Source organism: Triplophysa dalaica, chromosome 16 (genome assembly GCF_015846415.1).
Source record: "Triplophysa dalaica isolate WHDGS20190420 chromosome 16, ASM1584641v1, whole genome shotgun sequence".
Taxonomy (NCBI): Eukaryota; Metazoa; Chordata; class Actinopteri; order Cypriniformes; family Nemacheilidae; genus Triplophysa; species Triplophysa dalaica.
Genome location: NC_079557.1, coordinates 1,149,576 through 1,175,166, shown reverse-complemented (window position 1 = coordinate 1,175,166; position 25,591 = coordinate 1,149,576). Strand labels below are relative to the sequence as shown.

Here is a 25,591-nt window from a genome sequence, read left to right as displayed (position 1 = left end):
AACATTTGACAAAACAAAACGTCATTAGACAAATATCTGTAATATTCTTTGATGTCTGACTGTATGACCACAAATCATTCCCTAGTAGACGGGACATCAGTTATTAGTTTACATTGAGTGTATTTTACAAGTACATCATCTACAAATCGACAAAACTGAAACTATTTACACAGACTGTTGAAAGTGTTGAATCTTGACAAAGTTCAATATTGTTGACCAATAGTTGTAGACCAATATTGCAAAAGAAATTACAAAATGAAACCTGCAAAAATAGACCTAATAGTGTGTAGTAATATCTATATGACTTAAGATTCCTTACATTCAATATAAAAGATTAGAATAAAAAAAACTTTAACTGTAATTAAACTCCATTATGTTTCAGATCAAACAGTCCGGTTTGTGAGGTGTGAGTTTTGTCCAAACGTTATATAGAGAAGGTTTTCATTTCCTGGAAACATCAGCAGATATGTGACGGGTGAAGAGAAACCTACAGTACGTTCTCTTTCACGTCTCTTCTCAGAAAACCCACAACTCACTTTCACCAAAACACGATCTTGATTCAACATTTGATTTTCACACAGGTATAGACTTGCGTACAGATAAACACTGCTAATGAGGCATCTATGCATGCTGACCTATGATTCAAAATGATGTGTTTGGTTTCAAAAGCTCTCCATATTTCAGCGACTTATTACCCGATGGATTGTGAAGATCTGGCAGGCTGTCGGGTAGATCCACAGACGTTGCATATGGATGTTCTGTATGACAGGTTGTCAATGAAAATCCCACAATTCCATGAACACCACAAAAATACTGGAAGAGCATCCAGCCGTTTGAAAGCAAAAAAAATGATAGAAAAGTGTTTTTACGGTCATTTGAAGTGCAAGGTGTGTTGACCTCAAATCAAAACCAATTTTCATTCATTACATGTGGAGTCAAAAGTGTTTGCCACATTGAAGACACGACACGACAGGTTACGGATCGTCTTTTGTCATTTATTGCTTATAAATGCTCTAATCTATTGTTGGTAAAAATAAAAATCTATAATAATAATAACATCACAAACGAAACCTTCACGATAACTGTACATGACATATTGCACGATTAAAAGCCTTCATAGTGATCACAATAATACGTGAAGAGTTCACCGAGCTCTGTTGTTCACATTATAAAGCACACGCTCCTCTCTAAAGAAAGAGATCATAAAGAGAGAGAAGAAGACGGCAGATGGCAGTGACGCGTCATGTTCATCCCACCTCACCAGAGAAAAACACATCAACAAAAACACATTCATGTGAGATCCAGCACTACACAATCAAGTGTTTGAGAAATCAAAAGACAGAATCCTCCGTTAGAGAGAAGAGAGATGTGAAGGAGAGGTGGTGATGTCATCACATGGTCAGGTCAACCCGGCCTCCAGCTTCAGCTCAGGATAAAGTTCTTTCAGAAGCATCTCCAACAACACCTGAACGACAGAAACACGGCGGTGAATCCACAACTATTTTTGATTCGACATAACATACATTACATTTGTAATGATAAATCATCTTTTTTTGCAAGCTCATTGAAGTGCATTCTGGGATTGTATTCCCTCTGCAATACAGTGGTTATCATGTCTTTGGTCTTAATCTTCTCCATCGGAGGGCGCTACAGTTTATTATAATTAGGGCTGTCAAACGATTAATCGTGATTAATCGCATCCAGAATAAATGTTTGTGTTTACATAATATGTGTACTGTAAACAATAATTTTGTATTTATTAACACATACCCATACATGCATATATTTAAGAAAAATCATATGTATAAACCAGTGCTGTCAATCGATTAAAAAATTAATCTGATTAATCACACATTTTTTCAGTGATTAATCACGATTAATCGCACATAACACAAATGTTTTAAATATATAATTAACAATCGAATAATTTCACATTTAATCTTCAAATTAACGTAAAAGCAACATATTTCTTTAACAGCATCATTTTATGAATGAAAGCCAACATTCTGATATCAGGACTGTTAAGGATGTCTCTATAAAATTGATTATTATCGTTAATTATAGCCATTCAAAAGTATAATTGAGAGCTATCATGTCTAACAGGTAGGAAATATACACAAATTGAATAGAAGTTCTCATACTCAAATACAGTCTTTAATGCTAAAATTGTAAATAAAATACAGAAGAATTTTCATTAAAGCTACAGACAAATTGAATTCCACTTTTCTTTCGTTCTTTGATGAACATTAGTGACAGGAATCACAGGAGCAGGTTTAAGAACGCCGGCCCTTTAAGAGCTGCCGTTCTACGCAGATTCAATGGCACTCCCATCTTCACAACTCTTTGCATTCATTTAAGGTTTAATTTAATACATTGAAGTCTGTGCTTACGAAAATGCTAGGCTTTCTGACATAGTCTTGTTTGGTTTTATCAATTTAAGCACGAAAGAGAACTTAATACTGATGCGCTATCTGACAGAGATTCACTGATATCGGGCATAAGTGGTTTAAAAGCCTATACACGAATAAGAGCGTGATTATATAATGTAACCTAGAAAAAGGATGACACAACAAACAGATGCTCCGTTTATTATTTTAAACGCGTTAATCTGAAAAAATTATTTTATGCGTTAACGCGTTAACGTTGACAGCCCTAGTATAAACGTTTATTTATAATTTCAAATATTGGTAAATATAAATAAATATTATCCTAAATATGTATACATGTGTTTGTATTTATAAATACAAAATTATTATGCACAGTATATATATTATGTAAAAAATGCTTTTGTTCTGGATGCGATTAATTGTTTGACAGCTCAAATTATTATTAAACTACATCTCGACCAAATGCTTTGAAGAAAACTAGAGATCATCACACAAATGTGAAGACAATTCGTTACACTGGGAATAAACATTAATAACACATATAGAGCTTTACCAGACTATATACTGTGTATATTTTGTCATATTAATACATTATTTCTATATTACACAACTTCGCTGATGGGAATAAAATTCTCCCAGCTTCAGGAGCTATTTGCAGTACTTTAACGTTCACTTGGAGTCCGTGTCATAAGCGCTTTTCCACAGAAATCAGCAGACAAAGAGAATGTCTGGAATCTACAGACCACAGGGGTCAAAGGTCACGGTGGACAAACACAACACGCATTATTCATGCCTTTTTAAACAGGAAACCTATCACCCTTGTTTCTATTACAATCGTTCCTCAATGAGAAATTTAATAAGAAAATCATGTTTTTATTGTGTTAGTTTGCTGTTTTTTGTTATTACGGCTTAAATCAAACCAAACCAACGTTAGATTGATTGATATTCATTGGAATGCACAATAAAAAAACATGATTTTTGAACATTTGTAGTTGTGTCTTTTTGGAAATAAGCTATATTCTCTGCACAATGAAATCTTAGTTTGAGAAGGACGTGAGGTTTATTTTCAGAGAAATAAGAGCTGAAGTTCAGGTGAGCCTCACGTAGAGCAGATGTTTGTTGGCTCTGGCCTCCTGAAGAGCGTTGAAGATCTTGATGATGCCGTATCTGGCGTTCTGCTGACCCACCAGATTCTGAAGAACATCTACACAACAACAGTAACACTATCAGGACATATCAAGCACAAAACACTTTTATTTAAATAAATGAAAAATAATGAAACAAGGACCCGTGTGAAATATTACTGTGAAGAATGGTTTCTTATATAAAATCAATACATGTCTGTGAATCTGTGCTCAATTTTAAGGGTGATATTTTATGTTTGAACATTTATTTTTATACTCCCATAATACCAAAACCAACGTTGCTCCGTCACCTGGAATATTATCCAGAAGTTTCTGTTGTGCCCTCTCCTTGGTTTCCCTGCGTTCGCTCTCAGAGCGGCTTTTGTTATGAGGTGCCAGTTTTCCGTCGGGCCAAAACGTGTCACGGAAAATGTTAATATAGTAAACCAACATCTGCTCGTTGAAAATCCAGTTGACCGTGTCTCTGATCTGCCTGCACAGAGAGAGATTAACATCTGTTTAATCAACATACTGAACACTAGCAACACACAAATCCAAACACAACATTGAAGAGCTTTACTTATTCATACCACTGCACAGATTCAAAATCAAATCAATCCAGCTGCAGTTGGGCTGTTTTGATTAAATAATAAAAAACATTTAAAAAAGCCAAGCTAACTACCACAGCAAAACACAATAAAAACACGGCAACACAATAAAATCTAAACATTTTTGCTAATAAACTCTTGATGTCTGGAGGGGATGCTTATTTATTCAGGCAGTAATTCTTACTTATTGATGGTCCTTCCAAATGTGACTTGAACAAGTGCTATCAGCGTTTTCCTCACCCATTTGAACACTACACAGAGAGAAACACAAGAAATAAACAGAGCAAAAACATATTAAAAAACAAAAGAAACAGACCTGTAGCCACAGAGCCCTGTCCGTTCACACAGTTTATTTGGAGTGAATTAAATGATTTGTTTTGTTATCCATCCGTTCTCTCTCAAACCAACAGCACTATTCACTGAACTTCTTTAGTTAGATTTAATTTGCACTTTCTGTAGATCTGAACCAGATTCAAATGTGAAGAAGTTTAAAGCGCTGTGTAGTGTTCAGTGTCATGTTATATCAGACACACAGATAAAACATCCTGTGACAAACTGATTAACACATCACTCACACATGTGATTTAGTCTTTACACCCACAGACATTATTATGAACCAGATCAGTTATGGGGTGAGAAAAACAGCAGATTCTCATGTGCACGGAAAACACACACACGCCGGTCAAACACACCCACACACTTAAACACACAATCACACACACATACATACACACGCACACACACTCGCACACACACTCGAACACACATGAAAACCCATGCAAACCCACACAAACACTCAAACACACACACACTATCAAACACACACTCAAACAAACATGCGCACCCTCAAACACACTCACACACACACTATCAAACACACATAAAAACACACACACACACACACACACACACAGATTCAAACACACAGACACACACATGCATATATACACACACGGACACACAAACTCACACATGCGCATGCACACACACTCAGACACACGCACGTACCCACAAACAGATTTGTGTAGTCAAACATACTCACACACGTGCTTACTAGCACATGCACACACCTACGCACACACACGCTAATATTTACGCACACACACTCAAACACACAAACAGGCGTGCACACACGCGCGTGTTTATTTGAGTGTGTGCACGCCTGTGTGTGTGTTTGAGTGTGTCTGCGTAGGTGTGTGCATGTGCTAGCACACACACACAAACACACGCATGCACACACACACAAACACACACCCTATGCCTAAACCAAACCAGCACACAAACCTTTCTACATTTTTACATTTTCATATAAACATAATTTACTTTGATTTATAATCCGTTTTGTTCATGAGGGCAAAAAAAGTCACAAAACAAGGTTCCCCAGGACCCCAGACATACATCACAAACACACAAGTGTGGTGTACTCACTGCCCCGGAGCTCAAAGATTTCTCCGATCAGCATGAAACAGGGTTCAGCCAGAGCATCTTTCTTTCCATCCGTCTCATCGCCGTAATCAGACAGATCACTGTCATCGTCTGCTTCATCCTGACACACACACAACCATCCTCCTCAAATCCACAGTCTGACCAACAGTGTCCTGAAATGTGTGTGAAACATGTGTGTGTACCTCTTGATGTGAGAAGAAATCTCCCGGCAGTTTCTCCAGGAATGAGGCCAGAGAGAAGGAGGATTTCTTCTGGATGTCGATGACCTTCAGATGTTCTGGAGACGGGCTCAGAAAGGCATAGAGAGCTTCGCTCTGACACATGCGCTCATCCGTCAACACTTTCTGTGGCAGACATACGCAAATAAAACACGTCATCTCTAAATCACCGTCCGGAAAACAGAAATCACACATGATAGGTGCAGCATAGCGCCAGACTCAGGAAGTCACCTGTAAAAACGTGTTGAGCTGAGTTTTGGATTTGTCCAGGAATTTCTGGTCGACGGATTTAAACGGCAGTTTGCTGAGTGAGGGAAGCTGCACTTTCTTCAGTGATGGAAAACACTGCGGAATAAAAGAGAGAAGCGTCACTCCCGTCTGAACGAAGAACACACACCTGACGCATCCAGACACACACATCAGCCCTACCTCTGTCAACTTCCTGTGCAGAGCCTGAAACTCGCTGAGCTTCCGGACGACGCTCCAGCAGGTACTCTGAGAATCATATCTTTCTGAAAGACTCACGGACACGGAGTAACACGCCATCTGCTCTCCGTTCTCTTCAGAAACCTGAAACACACACACATCAGACTATAATACACACACAGAGAGACATTCAGACAAGATGAGCCTGAGGCTGCGTTCACACCAGACACGAATGAAGCGTTAAGTGAGAGTGATTTACATGTTAATTCAATGCAAAGACACGATAGACGTCCTGCGGCGCGATTTGCATAGAGCATTCCCAGCGTTTGACTCACTTTACGTCTGATAGAAAGTGAGTGAGGAGGTCGGACAATCTGGTATATTGTAAAAAAGCTCTTTACTCAATTTGAGCTATATATGTATATAGAGTATATATACACGAGACTGGAATCGAATTTGCATCTGTTGTGAAGTGAATTTCACACGAGAATGAAGCGAGTAAACTGAAAATGTTTATTCCGCAATTTATTCGCGCAAGTCACGTCTGGTGTGAACGCTCACTTACACTGACAATATTACATGAACAAAATCCATGAAGAATATAACACGAGAATCGTTTCTTCCTCATCATTTCCACATTTCATTATTTCAGTGAAACGCGCAAGAAATCTATTTTTCTGGAAGCCAGACAGAAGTAGTCCTTACGATATATTGGAAAATGCAGTTTGAAATTTAATCTTTCACAAACAAAACAAAAGACCTTTTCACTACATATCAGCATATCTCAATATTCAGGTGAAATGTGGATGGTGGTCAGTGCAGAATGAAGGAAACGGACCTCTGTGCCGTGGATTACTGCTCTCCACGAGCCCAAGTTCTCACACCAGCAGTCTGTGCGCGAGATGTGAAGCTGAAGATCACCGTGTTCCTTCTCCATCGCTCCGATTTCATCCTTCAGCAGCGTCACGATCTGAACACAGATCTGCACGTGACTCTCAGAACTACAACACGAGAAGACTCTCAGAGAAATCAATCCCTGCTCTAATGGACGCAATCCAACCACACACATTTATACATTTAGCAGACGCTATTATCCAAAGTGACTCACAGTACATTACAAATAGAAAGTATCCGTGTTTCCTGGAAATCAAACCCTTCACAGATCTCAAAATGGCTACTGGTCATTGGTGACACTGATATTTCAACGAACTGAAAAGATGTCAAACACAGACACTGCACCTTCTTATCGGGTCGTGGGGCGTTCTGAATGGAGCCGAGGGCCTGACGTTTGTACTCCAGTCTCTCGTACAGCTGCTGGAGTTTACTGGCGGCATAACTGGCCTGTTTATTGATACCTTTACTGCCTTCATCCAGAACCACATCACCCCCCTCCGTCACCGGACCCTACACGTGACACACATACACACGGGTCATGCGTATACATTACACTTCATCGTTTAGGCTACAATAAACAACACTTGGTCATTCGTTTATTTTGTTATTTTACCATTCGCCTATTGACTATTGTCAATGTTTGATTATCTGCACGTACACTTTAAATCTAACACACCCAATTCTATTAGTTGTAGATGTGTTTGAGAAGCAGGGATGAAATGAAGACAAAAACACATTAAGTGAATTGTGATTGTCAAAACATTTGATCATTTCATTGATTCCAATTATAGGTGAACTGTCCCTTTAAATTGTGAGCACACAACATACAAAGCTTGTGGAATTTATAATAATAACAGCCATTATAATCAAATTATTTCTATTAGAATTCACCAAAAATATTAAGAATCTTTTCAATAATCTTAAATCAAATATGTAGATTTTAGAGAAGTTCACTTTTTGAAAGATGTTTTTATGTCCACTGAAAAAATACAGTAAAATGATTTTAAAATATTTTATTGAGTTAATATAACTGTATATTCTTGTGATATGTACCAAGCCACATGGGCTATTTTTAAAATGTGTTTCTTCTTTATGTTTAATATTTTATTGTAAATCCTGACAATAAAGTACCTTGACTATGAAAAAAGAGAAGGAGAATGAGAGAGAGAGACTTTGATAAACTCACGGACTCGTCTCTCTCTTCACTGCTGGACTGTGAGCTGCTCCTCTGCTCCTCTCGTTTTATCAGTTTCTCGTACAGGTCGCTCACCAGGAATGATGGGTAATATCTCTCTTTCATGGTCTCGTAAACGTCTCCCTGGATCCTGAGGAACACGTCTGTACCCTTGTTTCCCACCAGCGTCTGCTGGATCTCTTTATACAGAGCTTTCTCCACCGGGATCTCTCTGCTCTCCACAAAGAAGTTCTGATAGATCTCTCCCACCAGCTGTGCCACTTCATTCTACACAACATGAGAAGATCCCGTCAAGATTCAAGATCTTAAAAACATTTTTAACAAAATTTTAGACTTGAAGAGTAGACGACGGTCAACGGTCAAGTAGACACTCTGCTTCAGGGTTCCATAAAGAACCTTTAACATCTGAAGAACCTTTCCGTTTCACCAAAGGTTCATTGTGACAACATTTCAGATTATAAAATGGGTTCTTTTTGGTTCCTTGACTGAATGCTTCTTTGTTCATCGCTAAATTAAAAGTTAAAATTCAAATTAAAGGTGCTTTACATGTTCTTCACAGTGATGCCAAAGAAGAACCATATTTGCTTCCACAAACGTCAGTAGTTGGTGATGTTACTTTGATGTCAAATTGTCAGGTACTCGCACATGACCCCATTATTTCACAAATGTGCATTTTTGTAGTTTACACAGGGTTGATATCATTTTAAAAAACTTTTGTCATGACAAGACAAAAGTGTTGTGTTTTTGTTGTAAGTGGTGTTGTGTAAACCGTCAGATGGTGTGGTTTTATTGTGGAGATTTTCTTCTAATGGTTTCAGGTGAAGTTGGTTTCTCACCTTGTTGGCGTTCTTCAGCATCTCCACCAGCTCCCAGAAGCTTATGAGAGCTCGCTTATCCACACGCTCCATATAAACACGGAAGTGTTCACGGTACACTGAGTTTGACATGATCTCTTCAAACTGAAGTATCTGTGAGAGAACACAAACACATCACAACGACACAAACACACACTGTTCATATCCAGACAGACCAGATCACTAACCCGGTGAGAATTTGAAGCCATTTCTGATATAAAATACAATCAACTTTGGTCTTCTGGCTCCAATTCTCAACAGTTATTTCACAGTAATGATTTATAATATGAGCTGTCGGGTATCATTTGTCACCTCCACATCATTTGACTTCACATGTAAATATATATAACATAAATATACAGCTCATGATTGCAGTTTCACTTCAAACATAATAATTTGATTAAATAATGATTTATTTAGTTCCTTGCTTCTGTCAAATTCATGACCTCTGAATGAACGGCTTCCTTCTCTCAGTGTCTAGAAGCGGTCCGAGTGGATTGGTGAAGGAACACTGAATCTCATCATCTGACTCTTTAATGAAGCGTGAGGTTTTGTTCTGTGTCTGGTGAATGAGTGGGAGATGTGTCCTATAACAACCCGACACGCTGTAAACCTCACAGACAGAGCCGTCTGTGTGAATCTCAACAACCTAAAGCTACTGCAGGTCACCCGACCGACTGAGAGGTCATTACATCACAACCAGAAAGAGAGATAGAGCTCCAATTTAACACACGCTCATATAAAATCTCTTCATGTTAAGTGTCAGAAATGATCCCTGTGAGTGTTGTTTGTACCCGTTGGCTCTGTGGACCGTCCCCATCATCCTGAGCTCCGTCCTCCTGCTGCTCGTAGTTTGGACCCCCGAGGAGTCGAATGCGTTTCTCACACTGTTTCTTAGCCACCGTCAGCTGGTTTATATAACGCTTCATGTTTCTGGCACGCAACAGGTCTGCTTTCAGCGCGGCCGCCTCTTTACCTTTACTGTCTAAAGACAGAGAGAGAGAGAAAAACATCTGAGGAAAGATTTGGCATTGTGATGTCAGATGATATTCACACAAACTCTCAAACATGCTTGACAGGAAAGTGAGTCTGAACACACCGTTTATACACAACATTAAAGGGACACTTCACCCAAAAATAAATATTCTGTCAACATTTCCTCACATTCAAGCTGTTCCAAATGTGTATAAATTAGTATAAATAATAAATAAGTGTATACATTTTTTACTATATTTTAATACAATTTAAAAAGTAAATAATAAAATAAAATAAATATTGTATTGCATATCGCATTATTTAGCATGCAATTGTATTTTTCCTCAATATTGCACAGTCCTAGTATAAATGATGTTTGGAAGAATGCTTATAACTGTATAACAGTTCTTGACAGACTCCCAAAATTGATGTTGAACACAAAAGAAGATATTTTGAAGAATGTAGGACAGCAAACAGTTCTGGGGCACTTTTGATCGCCATTGTCATTTTTCCTACTATGGGAGTCAATGGGGGTCGAGATCTGTCTGGTTATAAGCATTCTTCCAAATATCTTTCTCTGTGTTCAATCAAACAAAGACATTTATACAGGTCTGGAACAACTAGAGAGTGAATCATTCATGACTGAACTTTCATTTTTGGGTGAACTGTCCCTTTAATGTCTGACGGTCTGTCTGTCTATAAAATATTTCTTTCCTTTGCTTACTCCAGCTTTAATACTCCTAGTAAACTAACGGTACTGTGATAAAAGGCTGATATGCTCTCCTACTTGCAAGTCGCTTTGGATGAAAGTTTGCCAAACGAATAAATGAGATGTAACGTGAACGATTCAAATGTAATTCCAGACTTCAGGAGATAAAAGCCGATTCATAATTTTGTTCACTGATCCAGAAACATCAGCAGGTCAATGAACACTTTTCAAACTCATTCATGTGAAAACGAGGTTTGAAAAGATCACCGGTATATTTCTTTTTTAAACATACAACAAACAATCGGCACAAATATTAATTTATAATAATGAAGAACTTTTCATTTCACTTTAATATTACACATTTTAGTATTTGTTGAATTATTGATGTCATCAAAGGAGCTGGCAGTCACACATGGAGAGAAACATCATCAGCTATCTCTCCCAGCTTGTGTCACAAGTTATTCCCCGAAAACAAATAACAACACTGTGACGACAAAACAAGCTTTACAAATTCAACTCGGAAGTGTTTCAACATAATATTCAATATAGAGACGAGAGTGTCCTCACAGTGATAATACATCACCAGCGCTGATATGAAGTGACGTCTTCTTACCTTTCTGTCTCTTTAACTGTGGAATACTGCTGATGGTCGTGGCCTGAATGATCTCCACAACTATCTGATACCTGCAGACAAAACAAACAAACATCAGAGTCACGACTGAGAAAATCCCAGAAAAAGATGCAGAAGAGATTTCACCCGGATCATCCCACAGAGGATTCAAGTTGACTTCCTCATCCACCTTCAGGTTCAAACACCCTCCACTACGTCATATTTAAGATGATTTGTTGATTTAATGTTTGTTTTTAACATTACATACATGCATTTGGCAGACGTTTTTATCCAAAGCGACTTACATTGCATTTTAGTAAACATTATATCTGAGTATGTGTGCAATCCCTGAGATCGAACCCATGACCTTGGTGTTGCTAGCACCACCCTCTGACCAATGAGCTACAGGAAAGTGAATTTTTTTAGAGAAATTGCGTTCCCATTTTTGTTTCTTATGAACTACTTTAAATTGTCAAACTGAAGTTTGTTTCATGGTGCGTTCCTACCAGACGTGAATGAAGCGTCAAGTGCGAGTAAGTCAATGCAAAGACGCGATAGACATCCGGCAGATTCGAGTGATTCGCACTAATGACGCAGCACGAATTGAGCGTTTCTGCCGTTTGACGCACGTAACGTGTGATTCCTGCGAGGTGAAAAATCTGAACTTTGGTGAATATTCGCGGCACGTTAACCATCAGGTACTTGCTCTAGTAGTGACGTGTTTACGACGTAGCGAGCGGAGGCAGAATCCGAAACAACAATGGAGGACAAAATCATCGTCGCTGTATGTGGATACCCGGAGCTGTACGATACATCTTCTTACTTTTATTCGAAATGGGAATGAAAAGGATCTTGCTCGGAAGAAAGAGTGAGGAGGTCAGACAATCTGGTAAGTTGTAAAAAACTCTCTTTACTCTATTTGAGATATAGAGACTGGAATCGAATTCGCATTTAAACTGAAAATCTTCTAGCGTCCAAATACGCGTTAACAGTGGAATTTATTCGTACAAGTCACATCTGGTATGAACGCTCATTTAGAAACTCACAGATCAGATTCACAGTCCTCATGGAGTCCTTTCTCATGGAGGAATTTCTCAGAGGAACAAAAATCTCAGTAAATGAATGAAACGGATCCAGTGATATAATGAAACGCTGAATAATCACGACACACTTTCTGTTCTCAATGAAACGGAGCCAGACGGAGGAACGGCAGAATTACTGCATGAACGTTCAAACTTAATCATTTGAGAACCTTGTAAGTGAGGTTGAGAGTGAAAAATGTCTGGTGTGTAATGTCTATATGAAGGAAATCCTTCAAAATCGACATGAAGCAGGACTGGAACACGTAAACATGTTTGTGAAGAAAACAAATGAATGTTCGTTGTCAGAGGTCTCATCCGCAGTCTTCATTCCAACTCAACCGGCATAAATCTTTATTTAGAAATCATCTCCCTCTTCAAAATAATGAGACAAAACCCAAGCGTTTCTCCTCTCATCTCATCGCCGTCTCCACGCAGTGTGTTTACATGCGTCGCCTAGCAACAGTCTCATCACCCGACCTCACGTCTCCTGGTGTGAAATGAGACGGATGCTCATTTTCCTCCACACAATGCACGGCCTTTTCCTGCTCTATCTCTCTCTCTCTTTTATTCAGCCATCAAACAAAGACTGTTTAACTCTTGGTGGACATCAGATTCAGAACTAAACACAAAGCCCACGACGCTTACCGTTGTCATGGAAACAAAGAGGTCAGAATAGTAAAACCGAGAGATAACCAGATTCTGTCTGCTGTTAAAGTGATCAATTTTAGTTTCAGCTATAAAGATTTGTACAAAGCTTTCTTATCATGAGCAGATTTTCCTTCTGCTGTTTGTTTCATGTGTTCCTCAGAAAAGCTTAAAGGACAAATACTGAGAACGCGTCTTTTAACATTTGCACGAGTGTTTTCTCTTTCATCCCAGAGCGACGAGAGGAAGACAGATTTCTCCTCTAAGCGATTGTTCTTCCTTTATTTCATTGCAAATTGGGGTCAGAACTCTCCAGTCAGACGCCGGCTGATCCGTCTCCATCCTTTCTATCCGTGATCAATACAGCTGGAAACTTTGTCTGAGAGTTGAAATGCCACCGTCTCATGAGTCACACATAATATACATCCACATCAAACCTCAAATGACAAATTCCCTCTCCGACCCGCGGACAACAACAACAACAACATCTGAATTAATGACAGTGTAGACTTCAGTTCACCTGTTAAATCTCCTGACAGGCTGAAAGAGAAATGGCTTTCAGTGAAACTATTTCTGTCCGGAGATAAATTGGTTGGGATGAGGCGAGATGCTCGAGTGAGTCATCCACTAACTCCTGCTTTCAAACACACACACACACACTCACACGTAAACACACACACCAACACACTCGCACATGAACAAAGACACAATCGTACGCACGCACCTGCACTCGTACACATTCACATACCCTCACACGCACTGGCTTACTCACACTAACACACATTCAAACGCACGCACTCACACACACTAGTACATCCACACACACTCGTACACAATCACACACACTCTCGCACACACTCGCTTTTACACATACACACGCATGCACACACACTCGCAAGCACAAATACGCACCCACTCACAAACTCACGCACTCTCGCTTTCCTTTGCGTACACACAAACACACATACACACCACTCACTTACACACACATTTGCACATAGTTGAGCATGCACACACACTCGCAAGCACGCACTTGCACGCACCTGCTCACAAACCCACAAACACTCACACACTCTCACACACAACTACAGTCACACACACTCACGCACGGACTCTCGCACGCACTCTCTTACACAAACACACACACACACATGCAGACTCGCACGCACGTACACTCGCTCGCACTCATGTGCGCACACACACACACACGCACACACACTCGTACGCACTATTACATGAATCAATAAGCTATTTATATGACTGTCAAGTCCAGCGGGCAGGAAGTGATTATAGATCCAGAAGGATGTTTGTACCTGAGCTGTTTGAGAAACTGCACGTCAGAGCTGCTGCTGATGAGTTTGATGAACTCCTCGTAGGACGGCGCGTACGTGTACGCTTTCTTATGATGCTCGTTCAACTGCTCCCTGTGTTCTAACTGAGCCAGCAGCATTCGGTTAATGTAGTCGGGATCACTCAACGCGTCCACCAACGGCTTCAACACTGAACACACACACAGAGAACATGCTCTTTTTACTTAATCAAAAACACAAATGAGGGAAATATTTTTCCACCAATTCACAAGCCACCACAAAGTATTAAGCTGTACTGAGAACTTCCGTGTCACCTTTAGTGGCAACAACTTCGACCAGCAGAAGTCGCAGACTGCGAGAATGGGCGTCCCGCACAGGCAGCAGGCGCAGCATGAGCAGACGAGCGCAGCTGCGCAGAAAACGCAGCTCTTCGTCAGGACTGCGCAGACAGGGATGAAGCGGAAATGGTCTCGGCACCTCCTCTAGTCTGCAGAAACACAGAGAAAGATGAATCATGATGTATGAAGAGAAAAATATTGCAAAAAGGGAAAGGATGACGTGTAGGAAGAATTTCAATTATAAATGAATGTTCTTTGTAAAAGATGACATCATGGCTTCAAAAACATCCCAGCATGCACCTCAAGAAATCAGTGGAGAGTTGAAATCTGGGCATATTATATTTTTATATCCATTTAAAATGGAGTGAGGAACCTGCTCTTGGGTCGCTAACAAACGTGTGTCTCACCTGGTGTTAGCGGCTTTGAGGTCACAGAAGTGTGTGTGGAGGGACTTGACCGTGTCGTTACAGACTAAATTCACAACGTCCACCTCAGACAGACGCATTCGCAGCTGTTTGGTCATTTCCCAGACGTCCTCGGACAACATCTGATACAGCTGGCCCTCATCTCGACTCAAGGGGACGTACCACGACAGAATGTAGTCCCTGTAGCTGTAGTCAAACACTGAAGAGACAAAGAGAGATAGAGAGAGAGAGAGAAAGAGAGAGACTTCATTCCTCCGAACCAGAAATACATCATCATACGGAGGTCTGGCAACCCCACAATCCACACGTGACTGAGCAAAATCACACCAATCATGATGAAGGATGTGTATTTAGTTGTGTAGCAAGGTGATTTTGGTTTACGGATATTAAAACTTTCCTGTTCATTGAAATCAAATCAAATATTGACCAAAAAATTACTCAAGGAAAAATTGAAACGTTGCCTCAAAAATAAACTGAAATAAGTTTAAAGCCGCACAATTATTATAATAAACCAAAAATAAAATAAAATGCAAATAAAAATGTATTAATCTAATGTACCAACATTAAAAACAAACCAATACATTATTAAATGACAAAAGCATACACCAAAATTGCTAAAACTTTAACTAAAATTAACACGGAAATGAAAAAGCTCAAATAAAAGCTAATTTAAAATATTAATAAAACTGAATAAAACTAAAATCAAAACAATAATAACTGAATATATCAACATCACAAAACAACATATTTCACAGAATGTTTAGAGCTGAACGGTTAATTGTATTTTAATCATAATAACCATTTTTCAACCTACCATTTCACAGGAAATAAGCAAGGACATGTTTTTTCACTGCATTTCTAATATTTTTATACTTTTTGACAAAACCCAGAGACAAACATGAAGGGTGACCAATGCTTTATAAACAAAAAAGAAGAAGAAAAAAAAAACGTAGTTGAAAGGTTTCATTCCGAAGGTCACAAACTGTTCATTTTTTATGTGATGGAGTGCGTGTTTTGAAAGAAATCTGCTGGCAGCAGATTATAACATATTCATTGGCTGTAAAGTAATGGCATAATAAACACGCTGAAGTGAAATTCAAGTTCAAAGTTCTGAAATGACAGAAAAAAAATCGTCTTTATTAATCGTGATTAAAATGTTGAGCAAAATAACCGTGATGGATTATTTGACGCGTGATCGTGCAGCACCGCTGATGTTGACTAGATTGATCCTCACATATGAGCATCTGTTATTAGTGTGTAAAGCTAATGAGCGACATTAACCGCTGTCACACAGATGGAGACCTCAAACTGACATTACGGCCCATAAAACCCATCAATGTCCAGATACATTACAAACAACACACACACGCCTCCAGGTGACAGATGGCATGATTGTGATGCCAGACAAACACACTTCACATCATCACAGCATCAGTCTGATTCCTGCAGTCACACAGACGTCCTGCATCAGCTTCCCAAATCTCTGCTCACAGGCATTTCTCCTCCAGACTGTGAATCACGTCTATTTATAGCCTCTGTGACCTCATAAAAAGTGCTGACTTCCCCCAGCTGAGCGTCAGCTTCGGTTTTTCTTCATAAACCACTGAAACACCAGAAATAATCTCACTCGGCGTTCTCCTGAACACTGATCGCAAACCAGATTTTCAACGGGGCTCGATGTGAACGCTTGTTTGGGACGGGTGGATGTTTTGTTTGGGCAGGCGAGAGAGAATTTTTCTGCCCGACCGGACAAGTATCTTGAAATAAAATGATGCTCGAGGATTTGTCTGCGTCTCTCCAGAGTATTTTTGAGCATTTCAATGTTTAAATGCAGGTATCGTCAAACAAACTAAAACTCAAGCGTCTTCCAGAAGACCCGTCAAAATAAAAGTCCCGACGACTTGACAGACGAAAATTTCCTGTAGGATTTGCTAAAGGAAATTGTAGTCCCTTGCATTAAATTGATAAACTGTACTAAACACTAGTATACTGTAGTAAGTACGGTTAGCTATGGCAAATAACACTATAGTACACAACAGTAATTTATGTGGACAAATATACCACTGATGTATAGTAAAAAAATGAAATACACAGAACGTAAAAATAAACAAATATAGGTCAATTAAAGATGATATGGGCCTCTTGTATCCATTCTGTTTGTAACAACTCCGATTATGTTTAATAATCTGACAACATGTAAGGTCATGTAAACAAGTAAAATGGTTTTCTTTTAGGCTCATAAACGGCGCAAGCAAAACCCAATCGGCAGAGGTCGTTTTTGCCAATTACTCATGTAAACGCCTTTACTTTCTCTCAGTTTTATTTATGTCCGCATGTCTGACAGCCCAATAGTAAAAAGAGTGAAATATCGCATAAAAGTCGGCTCTGGAATCATGCAGTCAATGTAGAAAAGTCAAAATTAAGAACTATTTTACCATATGCTGGTTCTGCGGACATGAGAAGAAATATAAAATTACAGCATCTGACCGTTTTCCCGCTGCATTTTCAATGACTTAATAGACTATCGACGATGACGTCACTACACTCGAAAAACCTGCAAGCCTCAAACTTCCATGCAAACGCGGTTTTATGCATAGCCGGTTTATTACTATACATCTTAATAAATGAAGACAGGTTTCTGTTATAAGCTGATTTTTTTTAGATATCTGTTTATGTTGTGCATGTAAACGCACTCAATGAGTTTCTACATCAACTCCATGATTCGAGAACGACTTTTATACGTTATTTTACTATTGCTTCCGTTTGGGACTTTTGCGTTTTTTAGACATGCCCACATAAACAAAACTTAGAGAAAACCAATGTCATGAGGTTTTGAGTCCCCCCTCGAATTCGGTCCCCTTTAGGACCCCGATTGATTGTGTTGGCTCGTTTTGTTGAAAGAACATCTATTTGTGTACTATTCTAGCGCCTAGATTCCAGTTCTTACAAAATTACATTGCGATACATGTCACTAGAACTTTGCTAAAATTACCATTAATGTATTTTACTTGAAGTGCTTGCTATGCTAGTATGTATATGAGGCTATAGGTAGTGAAATCAAACAAATCTCGTTCTTATTGTTTTACACAATATGCAAGCTTAGCATAGCATAGAACTACGTGGTTAGCTAGCGCTTGAAAAAAGCTAGCACTAGCACTTACCGAACATTTACAAAAATGTGAATTTTTGTACCAGTCGGGTCCTAAAGGGGACCGAATTCCAGGGGGGGACTTGATACCTCATGACACCGGTAAAGGCATTTACATGCGGCGCGAAATCAGAGTTTTCGAGTGGGTTTTGCTTACGCCGTTTATGACCTTTCCCCGGATAAAGACAACACATGTTTTATACTTGTCCTACAACTGTTTGGCCTGTTCTACAAAACCTTAAACCTCTGTAGCTCCAGTGCTATGTGCGAAAAAAGTTAACGTTTGGCCTTAACACTAATAATAATGATGGCCAAGAACCATGAGTAAAACTGAATTCATATTATTCTACTTTATACATGACATTATATATTATATAGTGCATAATGCACAGTATGCAAATTATGTAATATGATGTTGTATAAATAAACACAACTATCCATAATGTGTTAATTTTACAAACATAAGAATATAGTAGATAATATGAGAGTTTTGCTCAATGGTTACAATCTCTCTTCTCTAAACTCCGCCATCAAACTTTAACGTCGGCCAAAAAAGCAGAAAACACAAACTTGATGATTACTTTATTTGTTCACTAAAAAGACACTTAAATAGACATTATGACAATGTTGTTATCATGAAAACCATGAAGTAAAAATCTGCAAATTTAGTCTCAATCGACAATCCAAATGAATTATGAAGCACTATAGAGTACATACTACACAAAGTAGACAAGTATCCCTGATCTGCTCACGTCATTCTTTCTCTACCGTGTGTGGAGTCAGTTCGGCTCATCAGACTGATCTATGCGAGTCATGTAAAAGTGATTTAGTCTGTCTGTAAAACCTGATCCCGGGTCAGTAATGTGCTTAAGCGGCTAATGGTTCAGGTGCATTGCTGGTGCGGATGAGATGGAAATCTGAGGTCGGTTCTGATCGATTCTGCAACAATCAGCATAACCATCGCACAATCCAATCCGGCATCACGGTGTGTGACACATGTGGTGTGTATGAATGAGCCTCTGTTACTGGGACCAGTATGGCTCATCTGTGTCTATGTTGGTAACAGGGTCTCTAGTGTACCAAACACTAAGAGGATCAAACCGTCACGAGCGAGCCGAGCTCATTATTATAATCACACACAGAATATCCTGTTCATGACTCTGAACTTCTCTTACATGATCATGTTATTAGCAGTCATGCAGCCATTTCACATCACGTGACCAGAAACAGCCAATAGAAGCCAGTTTGAATGCAATCTAGCTGAAAGATGATTTTACAGTTCTGTTCCTTCAGAAAGCTTCACGACAAACTGCTTCAGGATGATGAAGTTTGTCAGCTCACTGCACAGCGGTTGTGTAATCTAATCTCGCTGATGAAAAGTACTGTACAGATACTGAAAGATACTGTATTGTGTTTGTTAGTTTCCGTGTGTTCTGTTGTGTGCGTGTGTATTTTGTGTTTATATATTATGTGTGTGTGTATTGTCTGCATGCATGCATGTGTATTGTGTGCGTGCAAATTGTGTGTGTTTAATGTGTGTGTGTGTGTGTGTATTGAGTGTGTGCATCCATGTGTATTGTGTGTGTGTTAATTGTGTGTGTGCATGCATGCATGCGTATTGTGTGCGTGAATATTGTGTGCGTATGTGTAAGTGTGTGTGTATTGTGTGTGCATGCATGCCTGCGTATTGTGTGCATGCATATTGTGTGTGTTTAATGTGTGTGTATTGTGTGTGTATTTATTCTGTGTGTGTGTGTGTGTGTGTATTGTGTGCATGCATGCGTGCGTATTGTGTGTGTGTGCATGCATGTTTATTGTGTGTGTGTTTGTTGTGTGCATGTCTGTGTGTATGTGTAAGTGCGTGTGTATTGTGTGTATGTGTGCGTGTGTGCATTTATTCTGTGTGTGTGTATTGTGTGCATGCATGCATGCGTATTGTGTGTGTGCGTGCATGTCTAATGTGTGTGTATGTATTGTGTGTGTATGTGTAAGTGCGTGTGTATTATGTGTCTCCATTATGATGAAATCACTTCCTAAAGGGTTTGCATGTACAATCCAAAATTTTCGTATGAGTTTTTCCGTATTTGCCGCTGGTTTGTACGGTGTCACTGGATTGTCAAAACACCTTTTAAAATGCTTGCTACGGATGCGAAAAACGCAGCAAATCGAACCCAGTCCGAATCCTGTAATTGTGATGGACACAACGTGAGGTCATATTTATTTTTTAACTTGCGCGAGTTTCGGACTCAATGTTCAATGGCCTTTACAGTGACCGGCCAACAGTTTCAATGAGAAGAACGACACAAACATACTAAACACGTCTGAGGTCGAGTGAGAGACAGATGATGAGTTTAGAATAGCTCAGCACAAAAGAAAAGCATCAGTTCCTGTTTTCTTTTCCATGACATTCAACAACCACAAAACATATTTAGACTAGAGCTGAACGACTATGGGAAAATTATAATCACGATTATTTTGCTCAAAATTTTAATCACGATTAATCTATCAGTTCAGAACATTTGACTTTAATTTCACTATAGCATGTTTATTACACGCTACAGCAGATTAATATGTGTTTTAAATTGCTGCCATTAAACTTCTTCAACACCGTATTTCAGTACGCTATCATCTATACACTTTTAAACATTTTGTGACCTTCGGAAGGAAACATGTCATGTTTGTCTGTGGGTTCAGCAAAAAAGAGATTAAAATAGTACAAATACGGTGTCGAAATGTACAGGTTTTTTTTCTGTAAAGTGGAAGTTTAAGAGATACAAGCTTTTAGTCCATCAGTGATGATTTTCTGACCTTGAGGAGCTTTCTGCTTGCTTTTAAAACATTAATATCACAACGGTTATACTCAATAAACTGTGGGAAAAATTAATTGTTATTATGATTAAAATACGATTAATCGTGCAGCCATAATTAGACACTTAAAAATGTGACACTTTCTGATCCATGTCTCTAATCCTTGCTCCTGGAATCTAAAGTATTGAGATTTTCAAAAGATCTCACGACTGTCAGATGAGAAATATCAGGAGGGCTGGACTTACAGCAGATGGTAAACAAACCTTTCCTCACCCTCACCAAAACCACATCACTTTCTTCTTCAACGAAAAGAGGAACATAAGAAAGATCACACATTGTCAGCATAAATTTCAAGGTGCAAAAACAGACAAGAAAGAAGCAAAATGGTCCACAAGTCCTTATGATTTATCCTTCTTATTTGGAGTTTCACAGAAGACAGAAAGTCATGTGGGTTTGGCAAGACAGACGAGTAACTGATGATAAAATCTTCAGTCCGGAGTCAAATATTTGTCTAAAAGAACATTATTTAAATAAGTGAGATGAATTTTGACATGGACACTTCCTTGAAACAGATACTCAGAATATTCAGTCAAGTATGAGGAAAACACGAAGAGTGCAACCAATGATGCTTTGAGAATTTGTTTCCTTAAAAACAATAGTGTGCAGACAGTTTATTAATGTGTCTGTTCAAAAAAAGGATTGTGTGACAAACAAACAGATTACATGTCTGTGCTAAAAATAAAAACTATAGATTTATTTCAAAATCAAACAGTTTTCATCTTTTAGTTTTAAATGGAGGACGACAGCAGACGATTTCATCAGAAAGAAAGACAAAACACTTCAGTGTGTCTTTAACACTGCAACAGATTGGACCGCCTGCTTGAACAGCTCTCTCTCTCTCTCTCTCTCTCTCTCTCTGTCTCTCTCTCACTCTCTCTCTCCTCTCTTTTCTCTCTCTCTTTCTTTACTCTCTCTTCTCTCTCTCTCTATTTTCTTTCTCTCTCTCTTTACTCTCTTTTCACTCTCTCACTCTCTCTCTCTTACTCTCTCTCTCTCTCTCACTCTCTCTCTCACTCTCTCTCTCCCTCTCCCTTTCTCACCCTCTCTCTCACTCTCTCTCTCCTCTCTCTCCTCTCTTTTCTCTCTCTCTCTTTCTTTCTTTACTCTCTCTCCATCTCTCTCTCTCTCTCCTCTCTTTTCTCTCTCTCTTTCTTTCTTTCTTTACTCTCTCTCCATCTCTCTCTTTCTCTCTCTCTCTCCCTCACTGCTCAATGTCCATTACCCTGATTGTCATGACTGGAAGATTTCAACATGAAATTCATCACATTTATTTTCTTGTCTGTTCAGAGATCAGCTACAGATGTTGAATCTATGAGATGTTCTTGCTGCCTGTAACGAATAATTTTCTGTTCTAATGATCCAACGCAGGGATTTCAGTCGCATCACCGATCAAACCACGACTAGTTGTGAGTCACGGCATCTAATCTCACAGAGTGCCAATCTGAACACATAACCACTTCCTGTTTACGCACTGATGTCACCAGCAAACATGTGCATCATTCACAACAAACACGGAGAAAACCAAAGCGTTGAAAGACTGTGGATGTCCATGGATCTCACCTTCTTTAACAGCTTTATCCACATTCAGAGACACCACAACTCTCCGGGTCTGAGCCGAATCCAGCAGAGGCACACAGAACCGACCCTAGACATGACAGAGAGAGAGAGAGAACAGGAACCTCAAGAAACATTACTGCAATGAGTTTTTAAGGAACCCAATGGCCATAAAAATGTATGTCACAATGCAAATAATTATAAATCACTGCAAAAACATTCTTACAAAGTGTTTTTGTCTTGTTTTTTAGTACAAATATCTAAACATTCTTAAATCAAGCTGCACTTTCTTGACATAAAAAGTGACCCAAGATGTTTAGTCTTTTTAAGTAGAAAAAAATATAAGAAGTAAGTAAGTTTATGGTATAAACAAGCCAAAAAATCTTCCAGTTGGGTGAGAAAAATAAACTTGAACTAGGAATTCGAGAAAAACGTCAAACTACATTCAAGTTTCTTTTCCTCACCTCATTGGCAGAATCTTTGGCTTGTTTTTACCATAAACTAACTTAATCTTTATGTTATTTTTCATAAAACAAGACTTAATATCTTAGGACATTTTTCTTGTCAAGTAACTGTATATTGATTTAAGAAGTTAAAGATATTTTTAACTAAAAACAAGACCAAAATGCCTAGTAAGAATGTCGTTTAATGCAGTGATGGAGCTAAAATGATCAAACCCAAGCTACAGATGGATCGATCTATTCACCATTTCGAAGTGCAATATATATGAAGAGATTGGTTCCAAAATGAGATAACTATAAAATGTGTTTTTTATTATGTAATCGTGTTTTTATTATGTTTTATTGTGTAAGCTATGTTTTTGAATTATAATGGCTTAAATCAAAAGAAACCAACTATAGTTTGATTGATATTAATTGGAGTGCACAATAAGAAAACATGAATTTTGATATTTTTTAAGGAGATATCTCGTTTTGGAACTGAACCCTTCGTGTATATATATATTATATGTGTATATACATATATGTATTTCAAATAACCCTTCTGTATCTGTCAAAGCTCATGTGAGACACATTGCACACGTTCAGAAGAGATGCTGACTGTCGGGTCACTTTACACAAGATTATTTCTCACCATTAACTTGTCGAATAACTCCAGCAGCCGGCCTGACTGTCTTTTGGTCGTGTCGAACCTGCTGATTTTCGGCGGACTTTTCTTCACCAGCAGCCCGAAGATGCCCAGCAGGAAGCAGAAGAGCGCAAAGGTCACATAAAGAAAGAGTTTGAGGAAAAACGAGGTGAGCGTGAGTCCTCCAGAGCCGAGCTGCAGGGCGAGCACCGCCGCCGCGACGCCCACGACCAGAGACGGGTACAGGGCGCTGGGCATGAGGGCATCCGACCGCCTGCTTCTGCCGCTTCGGCCATCAGGAGGAGGCATGACGTGACAGCTGGAAATGACATGTCCTCACATGCGCATCAGACCGCGAAGCCCACACTTCACTCATCACAATGTGCACATCAGATCAGACCCGGAGCACAAAATACGCACGCGAGTGTGCGCGAGACGAGAGCATCTGTAACGAAACGTACAATCCGACGTTCGCACTTTGGCGGGTAACGATGTTGCGCTGCACTGTTGTGTGTTACACACGAGACGGATTCATAACCTGAGCAACAGAGATGATCGGTAACCTGGTCGGCTGTTGGGCAGCTTAACGGGCTGCTAATTCGAATCCTCCGGCAAACGCATCAAGCGCGTACGGCTGCACTTAAAGGACGCAGGTAATATATAAAAAAACAACTCCGATGTCGGCGCGTCCGTATCAATAAATACAAAGAAGACTGGCAGCGTTCCCGTCCATAGGCGATATAGACATCGTCCGATTACTTCAACTTTCCTTGCCTCGCGTGGAAAACAGCGCGATTATTAAACACCGTAACTCGCGGATGATCCGAAATGTTGCGAGATATTAAACTTATTTGAAATCCGTCGCGCTGACAAGCCCGCTCGCCTCCGCTCGAGTCTTCTGCTGTTTTCTCTGGACGAGAATAATGTCAATGCTACTATGGCGAGATCGCAGCTAATCAATATTAAATCGGGTATCTTGATAGGTGTCGGTGATTGGATGAAAGGCTGACGTCGGTGTGTGGGCGGTAGGCGGCTGGCGAATGAGCGTTCGCTAAAGGTCCGTCGTGCGAATATTAATTAGTCACGTGAGCGGCTCTAGGGGGGAAACGTCAGCATTATCGTATTAATATTCATGAGGTAAGCCTTCGCCGTACTAGGATGTGTAGAAAGCGGGTACGGAGCGCCCTTAGGCCACAAATGATACAGCCGGCGGGTCCGTCTGACAGCGAAATGTCCTCGTGTGGAATGTGTTGAGGTTTATATATCTAGAGTTGTTTATACAGAGTAGAGTTTGTGTGCTTGTTTGATTCTGCCGCTTTGACAGCGATTGTTATCGAAGATTAGTGAATACAACGCGGGTCAACAAGATATTTTAAATGATAATTTGCGTTTACGTACTTTTCAGTGTTTGTATTTGCAACAATTCACTCGCATTTTCAGAAAACAACATGAATGGAAGACATAAATCTTTTCACGGGCTACTTTTCTCTAATAACTTTTTGCGCCATCCTGTGGTCAGACATGTTTGACTTCACCTATTAAAATAATCTCTGTGTCTGCAGATACCAACATCCACAAAACCAAATAGTTTATTTAAATGAATGGTTTAATAAGGATATATTTAAAGACCCAGTTCATGACATTAACATCATTACAGATAAAGTAGACGCGTAGAAGAAGTCAAACAGG

The 25,591-nt window shown here is 39.4% G+C and overlaps 1 protein-coding gene across 1 annotated transcript; it reads right to left on the bottom strand.

The window, feature by feature from the left end:
* Nucleotides 1-974: 974 nt before the first annotated feature.
* snx25 (sorting nexin 25) lies at nucleotides 975-25,522 on the bottom strand. Its single transcript, XM_056769493.1, has 19 exons — nucleotides 23,909-25,522; nucleotides 22,823-22,907; nucleotides 15,229-15,445; nucleotides 14,798-14,970; nucleotides 14,487-14,673; nucleotides 11,450-11,520; nucleotides 9,947-10,137; nucleotides 9,135-9,266; nucleotides 8,290-8,565; nucleotides 7,449-7,613; nucleotides 7,048-7,179; nucleotides 6,213-6,353; nucleotides 6,015-6,128; nucleotides 5,748-5,909; nucleotides 5,548-5,665; nucleotides 4,304-4,370; nucleotides 3,823-4,004; nucleotides 3,491-3,591; nucleotides 975-1,465 (listed from the first exon to the last, which is right to left on the bottom strand). The coding sequence occupies exons 1-19, from the start codon at nucleotides 24,209-24,211 to the stop codon at nucleotides 1,400-1,402; spliced, it is 2,883 nt and encodes a 960-aa protein (XP_056625471.1). The 5' UTR covers nucleotides 24,212-25,522; the 3' UTR covers nucleotides 975-1,399.
* Between the last annotated feature and the right edge of the window lie 69 nt (nucleotides 25,523-25,591).